Here is an 11719-nt window from a genome sequence, read left to right as displayed (position 1 = left end):
ATGCACAAAAGTAAACTAAACAAATAAAGTAAAATAAAATTATGAAATATGTAGGAAAAGGTGTAAAGAAAAAGCGTAGGAAAAAAACGTAGGAAAAAAACATGCAAGGGCATTGCTTTGATGTCGTTTTTCTTACACAAAGTGCGCCGTATATTGGAAAGGCGAAACAAAAAAAAAAAGTAAAAATAAAAGCAAACAAGTAAAAATAATAAAACAAATTCATATTGTAAAAGGTTCACAAAATGAAAACACAATTCAATTGCTAACATAGGTATAACCAATCGAATTGTTAAGAAAATTGGAGTGGGGAATATAATAGGGCAATTTTACTAATTGACCAATAAGATATATAAATTATAACTACTTTTGAATAAAGTGTTTTCTGAAGTTTATGAAATAACTTTTGAATTTATCTACATAATAATAATAAAAATAATATTTGTGAGAATAAAATAATAATGTATCTACAATAAATAAATTAGCTCGTTCTCTAAAAGTATATCGATTTGATTTTGTTTCTGAAGTATCATTAATTATGCTTCTATTATTTTGTTCGAAATATTTTTTAAATAAATTCAAATTATTATCTGTTTTAAATATTTTCATATATTGTAAAAATGCAAATTTTTCGATCATCTCATTAAAATTATATACTTTATATGTAGGCATTATATATAGTAGACTATTTGGATATGCTTGACTAATTTGTGATGAAAATAAATAAGGCGTGCTTTCAGTAAAGTATAAACTACTATCTTCATTATATTTATTCTGAATTTGATTCATGTTTGCATCTACTTTGTTTGATCTTTCGTGTATTATATCATGTTCTTTGCCTAACTGTTCATATGGTTGTAAAACATTTTTCATCCCATCTTTCAAAGTGCCATCATTATGTATATTATTTGATAAAGAGTTTTTTGCATTTCCAATTTTATTTAAATCGGGTACTACTCCTCCCGTTTTATTCTCAGACTTGTTTATGACACTATTTTGTATCTTGAAATTTGAAATATTATTATTAAATTTTTTTTCGTCACAATTAGTAGTCGCAATATGTGGAGTACTTGATTCTTTATTTCTGTACATTCCTGGACTTTCCTTAACATTCAATAATCCACCTTTGATATCATCATAATACATCCATTTAGGAGAAACAGCTAGTTTAAGAATTTTCCATAAACTTCCTGATAATTCATTTTGAAAATCAGGGTTCGATAATACTGATAGTAAAAATATTTTAACTATTTCTTTTGAATTTGCACTTTCTAAAGTATTTAAAAATATATCATGCATATAATTAATGGAATGCTCTTTCATTTCATTATTTTTAAATATCTCTTTATATATAACATTACGAACATGTTGTGTTACACTATCTGATTTGAATATATTATTTAACCAGTTTGTTGAAATTCTTATAGCTTCAGGATGATGCATAGATCTTGTTAATAATTCATATACATTCTTTTGAATTTCATAATTATTAGATATATAAGTACTTAACTCTAAAGTGGTATCTTTTAATACATCTTGTACTTCTTTTTCTTTAAACATTTTAATAAATATATCATTCATTGGTCCTTTTGAACGTGATAATACATCTATAAAAAATTCAGAAGTTATTTTTTTATTCTCTTCTTCGTTCGCTATTGAATATAAAATATTTTCAATAACTTCTTTTATGTTACTTTGAATTTTTTTGGAATTCTTTATTTCATTAACTACTTTATCAATTTCATTAACTATATAACTATTTATACAATCACTATTAATTAAATAAATAAACAATCCGAACAAAACTGCTACTAATACTCCATTAAAAATAAATCCATATTTAAAAAAATTTAATTCACGTTCATATTTATTCATTAGTTCAGCCAACTTATCTATTCTCTCATGATTATTATTAGAATAATTTTTATACATGGAAAATGGCAATTTATTACTTTTTTTATTTATAAATATATTTTTTTTTAATTTTGAATTTTTATTTTTTATCGTTCTAAAATTTCTGTTATGCATCATAAGCATTGGGCTGGCTGTACAATTTTTTATAAACAAATTGTAATTCGCTGTTTTATTAGGCAGCATATTATTCATCAGTTTTGATCTGCTTTCATCATTGCTACCGTTTTTTCTGCCGTTTTTTCTGCCGTTTTTTCTACCGTTGCTGAAGGCATAAAGATTCCGTTTGAACATTTGTGAAAATGCCTTCAGATTGAACTCCCCCTGTTTCACAATATTCGTTACTCCACTTGAGGTTTTCATTTTGGGATACCTACTATTTATTTACATAAATAAAGACGGCACACCCGATAGTATCATTAACTATGATTGACTTATCTTAGTGGTACATATTTTAATTTGTTTCAACTGAATTTGCTACTTGTCTGGTTGGTCACTTCCTTTCTAACTGCACCGTGAGTAAGAAAAGGCTAAGCATTTAACCCATATAATTTTTTTGAACAAAATGACATGACTCTGCATGCTCATTCATATTTATATATGACCAATGAACGTGTACAATCGCGACATTCTGCACAAGCAACTTCCTACTGCTTCGCATTTACTTCATTCCATTTAAAGGAATCAAAATTATATGAAAAATACTGATGCAGTAACACGAAAGTGGCTTCTCTGCTTTCAAACTAATCGCATTTTTGAAACATAAATGTTGCAAGTCCTTCGATTGTTCATACACTATTGCTGTATATATAATAAAAAAATTATATCACGTATTTTTATAAATTGTTTATAAGCTGTTCTAACCAATTTATAAGTACATTTCTTCTTACATACCCACGAACATTATAATAATAATAATAATAATATAATATACAAATATGTAAAAAGCAAATAAATAAAAAAAACGAATATAAAAAAATACAAAGCTTAACTAAAAAATTTAAAGAAAAAAATCGTTAATTATAAATCATTAAAAATAATAATTATAAATTCATTTTATTTTTTTTTTTGCAATAATTTTTTTATATGAAAAAAAATTCAGCGTATTATTTGTACATGCAAATGTTAGTCCACTAAACAGAAAAAAAAATATATTTCATAATACCGAATAAAATTTGTCAATTTAAATATTGTTGTTTTGCATTTTTTTGTTAACATAATATATAAAAAATTTTAATAATAATGCAAAAAATGAAATAAAATATTTTTATAAAATACCAAAATTAAATATCTTTGCTAATATTCAGGGATATAATAATATATTCCTATTTTTTTAACTACAAATAAATATAATCAAAATTTTCATTTACATTTTGTCCAAATTATTACATCCAATTTTAATTCAGTTTGTAAAATGGAAACATATTCAAAGGTATGAAGTTGAAGTAGCATTTATTTTGCATTTTCACTCCTTTGCCTGTTTGGTACATTGAACTGGACTGCCTATTTAGGAGGGCCATCAGTTCCTAACTTGCAAAGGAGCGTGACAGGGAACGCGTCATAAACACGTCGTAAGCACGTCGTAATAACCTCTTATACCGTTCGTTTTGCAAATTTACATAAAATAAATTAACATGGTGTAGGGCACAATCGGGGGCCCACACAAAATAACCTATCCTTTGTAAACTTCATAATATTTATAAATTTAGTTCGTTTTTTTTAAAAACTAACACGATAGCATCACACAACAACGTAGTCATATATATACTCATGTCTTGTCCAAGCTCAAACCGAAATAAATATTATAATTGTATCAATAATAATATTTAAAAAAGGGAGCAAACGAACGTACACAATATTCACTATGCATATATATACATACATATGTGTGTGCAACTTATAAATATATTGTTCTCTACATCGTTAAGATATGAAAAATAACATAACTACTTATTTAAAAAAAATAAATAAACATAAATAAACATAAATATTAAAAAGATGAAAATAACTACATTTGAAAAAACACAAATCAACAATCTTAAAAAAAAAAAAAAAATACATAATCATATCTATACTGTTTAGATCAAAAAATTACATGCTTTAAAAAATAAAAAAATAGAAATGTAATTAGACTGCTTTTCATAATAATTGGCGACTACATTTTCGAACCCAAAATTAACTACAAACATGTTTAATAAGCTTATACATAAAATATATACGGACACTAATCCAGCACAGTATGCAGATTTATGAAAAAAATAAATGAATTCGCTAAGTTGAAACTATAAATGTTTGTATTGCCTACACAATTATATTTGCAAACTGAGCGGCCCATGTTTGCTTCCCCATCTTTTGAAGGATAACATGTTTTCCATATAAAAGGTTTGATATACTTAGTTGTAGTATCTATTTTGTGGATTATTATTTGGCATATCATACATAAAGTTTGGGTTAGAAGAACTCGAAGTAGGTTGTCTTGGTTGGCTAGACGAACTAGAAGTTGGTTGTCTAGGTGGGGTCGATTGGTTGGACGAAGATACCATATAGTTGTTTTTTATTTGGCCATTCATATATTGATAATAATTATTATTATTTCCATTGATGGAAAATCTAGTATTGTCACTAGCATGGTTATACATATTTGAAAATACTTGATTGTAAGCATTGTTCATATCTATGTTTTGCATATATAAATCATTATGCATACTATTTATATTGCTACTATTTCTATTTGCTTGATAGTTTTTTAAAGCATTCGTTTGAACTGCTACTGTATTTTCTCCAACTATATTTTTCATCGGCATGTTATACATTTCATCATTTATGTTATGTATATTCGAAGGGTTTCCATTGAAAGGGGTGGGTCTAAAATAATTGCCACCACCACGACCCATATAGACACTCCCATTTACTACATCATACGAATTAAGCATTCCGAAATTTTGTCCTTCATTATAGATGCCATTCGAAACATTTAAAGTCGATCCATAATTCGAATTCCCCATATTTTGATACATATTCTGGTGCCCATTTCTTATGTCATACATATTCATATTGTTATTATTCCTGTATATATAATTATATCCGTTCATATTTGTTTTAAAACAACTTGCTGCATCATCACCATTTGAAAAAGACCTTCTTTGATCATCATTAAAATGGTTTACATCTATACCTACATTATTATTATAAACAGAACCCATACTTCTATTTCCACCATTTATATCAGATTCACCATTATTAAAAAATGTATTATTATTTGAATAAAAATTATATGGTTGTTGGATCATATAGTTATTCATATTTTCTTGCATATAAGTACTATTTGTCCTTTTTAAAACATTATTATCAAAATTATTTCCAAACGATCCATAATTCATTTCATTTGAATATTTTCTTTTTTTGTCTCTACCTCCTTCTTCAATTATTTCTACATTTTCAGCTGATACATTTCGAGAATTGTTACAGCTTTCCTCATTAGTATCATCATCATAATTGTCATTCTCTGTTTGTTGAGATACGTTTCGATCTTCTGATTTTATTTCACTCGAACTGCTACTATGACTACAGTTACTAATCGATGAACTAGTTACCATAACACTAATTATTGATGAGCAATGACTGCCTTCACTTATCTTTCGTCTAAACACACTACTACCATTTCTACTTACAGTACTACATACACTATGCATTTGTTCATCATCATCTTGACACGTCTTATCATGTTCACGATCATTACAAACAGCTGCTTGTCCATTTTCTTTAAACTCATGGGATCCATCAACTTCTTCGAAAAATTGTAAAGAATTGTCTCGACGATTATCAGATGCACCTTCTTGATTCGGAATCGATAAATTATTTGAACCCATTTCTTTATTACCATTTTCATATACACCTGGTAAGTTCAAACCATGTGTATCCCCTCCTTTATTATCATCTTTAGAATTGTCAACCAATTCAGAACCTCGAAATAAACCTTGCTCTCCATTTCTATTTAAAACATTTGAATTGTCTTGTTTATAAAAATTAAAATTTAATAAATCAGATGAATGTACATTTGAATTGGGTCCTTCATAAGATGCATTATTATTTCTATCCATATTATTTTGCAACGTTGAATTATTATATTTATTCATATAATTATGATAATGGTTATAGTTAACCTGTGGAATATTTCCATTGGTTGTTTCCACTTCTTTACTATTTTCAACATTTCGATTTACTTGTTCCAAATCATTAGCATTTTTAATTTCCTGGACAGAATCATTTTTGTTATCTACATTAGAAGAAACATTCCTAGACTCTCCTTCCCCCGTTTGTTGATTTGCAAATGTGTTACTTCCTACACAATCAGTGTTTCCATTATTGTACATACTTTTGTGTGGAGTGTTGTATATATGGTTAGCTATAAAACGTTGATCATGAGAGCTTAAAACAAAATTTCGAATAGCATATGTCTTGTTTATCATATTCGTATTACCAATATTATTCATATTGTTTCCATATGGTAAAGATAAAGAACAATCGGAAATATTTCCATTCTGCTCAGGATATACATTTCTATTATTACATCCCATTTCTTCTTCTCCATTTTGCCTACTATATGGTTGAAAGTTAGGCATAATATTATTTTGTTTGCTATCTGTTCCAAACTGTTCCGCATTCCCACCATTCCCAGCATTTACATTCGATGGGTTGCCAATGGTTGCACCTTCAGACGAATTTCGAGGAGGTAATCCGCCATTACCATTTTCTAAACATTCTTGATTTGGGGGTTCTACTTTAACTATTTTGTTATGCAAGTTTTGTAAATATGGATGGTTTGGATTCATATAATTATGCCCTTGTGGATAATTCATTCCGTAACCATTCATATAAAAGTTATTTCCATGTGTTTGCATTCTATTCATATCATTTAAAAAGTTTGGAATATTGTTATTTGGAGGATATCCATTTCTATAATTTTGAATTAATAAATTTTTATTAAACTCAGGATTTATACTACCCTGTCTAAAATAGCCATTATTATAACCAGGACCATTTGGCATAAACCCCATCATATTATGTCTCCCTTGCATGTTTTGAAAATTTGAATATAAATTATTTCCTATAAAGTTGTTTTGCCCATGGATACTATTTCGTTGTCCAGGTAATGCAGGATATCTCATGGTATCATTAGGATGAGTTGGTAAATTATTATTAACATTATTTCCAATTTGATTATTCATTTGATTTGCTTGTGGTTCTAACATATTGGGTTCCTCTTTTTTTATTTTATCTAATTTTTTATTTTGTTTTTTATTTTTTCCGTTTTTTGAACTTTTTTTACTATTGTTATATTTGTCGATAATTGTTGTAATAGCAGACTTAGCATCATTTATGGAATTATTAAGAAGGCTTTGGTTAATATTAATGATTCCTTCTTTTGTAATACCACGATAGAATGGACAATGCCTTTCATGATTCAATCCAGATAATTCAAGCCATACTTTATTTGTTTCATTATCCTTTACAACACGTAATCTACTACTACATTGATTATTTAAAAAACATATAAAGTTTCGAACATATCGTTTCCCTGTTACACTACTATTCAAATATTTATATCCCATACTCGTTGCTCTGCTTTTTCCTTCTTGTATACCAAAACATGTATCTAAATATATCCATCGAAATCTATTACCACTTACATTCCTTTTATCTTCATATAGATCGTTAAAACTTATACAAGTGGATCCTGTTGCTTTTATTTCAACTCTATGATTTTTTAAATTTGCAATAATAATAATTTGCCCTGTACAATTATCATGTTGTGAACATATGTATATATATTCAATTGTTCTTTCTGTAGCAACTATATGTTGATATACCAATCCAATATCTTCACATCTTTTAAATGCTGAATATTCAGATGAACATGGCACTAAAAAATCAAAGATTCCATTTTTATTTTTTTCAAATCTATATCTTAATAATCGTCTTTTCTTTCGTTTTCTTCTTAAGCTATCAATCTTATCAATTCGAACCATCTTTTCTTTTTTATATTTCCTATATACATCTACTTTTGCTTTTATACTTTTAAAATGATCATATAAAATACTTGTTATACCATCTTCCAAATTTAAATCATTACGTTTATCTTTATTTGATCCTAACCCACGACCATTATTTCCATTCTTATTATTTGTTTTTTTCTTTTTTACATTTTCACTTTTCACAATATTATCTTCGTCATCTAAAATATCAATCGGAATTATTTCAACAACTGCATCGTTAGATTTATTTCGTTCCAATTTATTACCATTTCTTTCGACCGTTTCAATTTTGCAATTTTTAACTTGTGTCTCATCATCGTCCACTTCAATTGGCATCTCTTCCACCTCAGCTGCTTCTTCATTTTGTTTTTTTTCCAATTTCACAATATTCTCATCATTTTTCATTTCTGATTTACAACTTCCTGAATCATTATTATTGCTAGGAGGATTTGTCTCAGTCCCATCCATACTGCAATGTGTATCATCAAAGGGTGCACTATTTTTAGAATAATAAGATACACACTCAGTTCCATTTGGCTCCTCTAAAGAGTCTTCAATTTCAATTACAGGACTTTTTACATTATCCGATGTATTACTTGATTTGATATCATTTTTTTCTACACCTGTATTTTCTTCTTCCTCTTTAACCTTATAATTTATATTTTGGGTGTTTGATATGTTTTCTTCATGGCATTTTGGAGCTACATCTGTTTCGGCATTTGGTATATCATCATTTTTTTTATCGGTAGATGTAATACTTTCTTGTGTATATAATTTTGTTTCCTTCATTTCAGAAAGTTGTTCTCTATTTCCTAAATTGGCACTGATATTTAAAAGTATGTACTTATCTATATCATATATACTTTTTCCTGCATCATTATCAGGAATTGTGGTATTATATATACCATCATATATATTGTTACTTTCACAATTATAAAAATTATTTTCTTCGTAATTATTTGTTTCGCATTGACTATAACCCTTATTTTCAAGACCTGCATTGTTTATATATGTATTAAAAAGTTCACTCGATTTAGAACTCCCATATTCATCTTGTTGTTTCGGAGACATATTTATATGACTAGGATAGGAATTTTCTAAATAATTATCTGCTTCTTTATTTTCTGAAACCATATCATCTATCGATTTACCAAATTCATCATCGCTCGACTTTCCACAAACCTCTTTATTTGACAATCCACTTAAAACACTACTACCTTCGTTCGTTTCTTGCTTCTCGATTGAGTAATCGTTTTTTTCGCCCGTATACGCTCCGCATTGTTCATACTCATGGTACCCAAGCATGCTCATGATGCCTCTACTTCCGGTCATGGCTGTCTCGTTTGGCTTGTCTAACTAGCTGTCTATTGGGCTGCCTACTTCGTGGTCGAGCAAAGCAAGGGCGGTGCACGTAAAAAAGAAAATGTTAATAAAAAAAAATTGGAAAATAAAAAATGTAAACAAGTATGAATGTATAAAATATGTAAAATTGAAAGTTGCGAATTTTTTTGATGAAACAAGTCTATGTATACTACATGTGATAAATTAATTATATGAATATGTATATGAACTAATGCTTAAAAACTAAAAAAAAAAAAAAAAATAATAATAGTAATAATTATTATGTATAACGAAAAATATACGGAAAACACTTCGAACGTTTGAAACGGAAAAATTTGGATGAAAATTGAAAAAAACACAAAATAACTATACAACTACGTACATGTAAAGAAAAGGCAAAGAGTAATGATAATTACAATTATTTAATTATATTAATATTTAAAAAAAAGAAAAAAAAAAACTTCATAATATACAAAATAATAAAATAAATAAACTTTATAAATGTAACAAAAGCCCATACACACACGTATATACGCACCTATCATGCGAAAAAAAGCTTACAATAAAAAAAAATACTTTAAAAAGTATATAACATAAATTATTATATTTAATTAAAACACTACAATATAAAAAATTATAAATTTGCTTTTATAGATTATATGTAACAAAATTTAATTATTAATACATATAAGTCTGTATGTTTTTTTTTTACAACATACATATATATACGTGTTGTTTAGACTACTTTCTCTACATACACATATGCATATATAGGAATGGTTGTTAATACATAAGTTGACATTACATAATTTAATAAACTGTTTATGTAACCATAAAATTTTTTCAAATATTTTAAGAGCATAACATACTACAATATGAATTATATATTTAATAAATGTATATATATACGTTAATAAACAAAAAAGACAACATACAACATATAGTCAATATTACTATACTACTGAAAAGGAATACCTAATTACGAATTAATTTGTTTTTATAAAAAAATAAATAAAACGATAACAAGTGCATACATGCATTATATTAAAAGATATGTATTAGTGTTTTACTACAAGTCCATAAGCCTTATATATATATAGGACGTATGAATACATAATAAAATGCGCACACACGTATGTATGTATATGTATATGTATATATATATAGGAGACTATCAAAATAAAAAACTATAATACTATTTTTTTTAACAATCTTAATGAATGATAACAAAACAAAATATATATAAATATGGATTACAAAAAAGAATTCACTTTAGCTTATAAAAACAATGCATAGGTTGTACAACCATATGTCTATACATACTACATAAAAATATATATATGAAACACTTTATTTTTGGTGATTATGTGTGTAAATTGGGAAAATAACTAGTCTATATGTATAAAATAGAAATATAAAAAACATTCGTATACATGTCCGTGATAATATTATTACTAACTACATGTGTATATATATATATAATACATAAATAAAAGAAAAAATAAACATATAAAAAAAAACTACTACTATAACTATATAAATATGTATCAGCAATTTTTATTATGCAAAGTTATGATGATAGTGCAACTTATAAGCACAGAAATAGTTTGTATTAATAATATACTACGACACCTTTTAAAATGGGAAATTAAATTAAAGGGTCGTATATATTAACCATCCCTATTCCTTAGTATTTACACTTATATAGCCTTCCTATTTTTCTAACTTCTTATAACAAACAGGTATACTCATAAAAACATTACACACCCTTGTATATACTACTTATTATGGCATATATAAATATATGTATATATATATCTATATGCTTGAATATGACAAGGGAGGTATATATTATATATACATATACCCACATATATACAATATGAACTTATAAATATATTAATAGGTAATTATATTTATATGAATTAAATGATATAAGCTAATTAACAAACAAGTAACGAATAACATCACCTCAAAATACAAAGCATTTCTATTCCTTTTTTTCTGGAAATACTAATACCATAAAGAGGAAACATAACATGAATTTATATAAACATGGAAAATATATTTATAAATTAGTAAGTTGATTATATAAAGTAGGAAAACTTATTTGATATATTCATTTCCTACGTAATTATATCAACAAAAATACAAAAAACGGAAAATTGTATAAAAATGTAAGAAACAATAAGAAAACGGTAGGAAAATATAAGAAAATAATAGGAAAAAAATTAAACAACGAAGAAAAAAATATATATAAATCATTTAAAATGTATAAAAAAAAATAAAATATATGAAATAATTATCATAAAATCTAGAAAATATTTCAAACACTTATACAAAATAATAAAATAAATCTTAAAAAATTATAAAATAACTAGCATAAAATAAGTACTAGCCACACAAATTATTCCCCGTATTTTATCGTATATTTT

At 26.4% G+C, this 11719-nt stretch overlaps 2 protein-coding genes across 2 annotated transcripts; both read right to left on the bottom strand.

The window, feature by feature from the left end:
• Nucleotides 1-360: 360 nt before the first annotated feature.
• On the bottom strand, nt 361-2271 carry PCHAS_0722700 (conserved protein, unknown function; the record flags this gene model as incomplete). Its single annotated transcript, XM_731562.2, has 1 exon — nt 361-2271. One exon carries the CDS (start codon nt 2269-2271, stop codon nt 361-363), a length of 1911 nt encoding a protein of 636 aa, XP_736655.2.
• Nucleotides 2272-4301: 2030 nt separating this feature from the next.
• PCHAS_0722600 (conserved Plasmodium protein, unknown function) lies at nt 4302-9275 on the bottom strand (the record flags this gene model as incomplete). Its single annotated transcript, XM_727125.2, has 1 exon — nt 4302-9275. The coding sequence occupies one exon, from the start codon at nt 9273-9275 to the stop codon at nt 4302-4304; it is 4974 nt and encodes a 1657-aa protein (XP_732218.2).
• Between the last annotated feature and the right edge of the window lie 2444 nt (nt 9276-11719).

This window comes from Plasmodium chabaudi (assembly GCF_900002335.3).
Source record: "Plasmodium chabaudi chabaudi strain AS genome assembly, chromosome: 7".
Lineage (NCBI taxonomy): Eukaryota > Apicomplexa > Aconoidasida > Haemosporida > Plasmodiidae > Plasmodium > Plasmodium chabaudi.
This window is presented reverse-complemented; position numbering and strand designations above follow the sequence as displayed.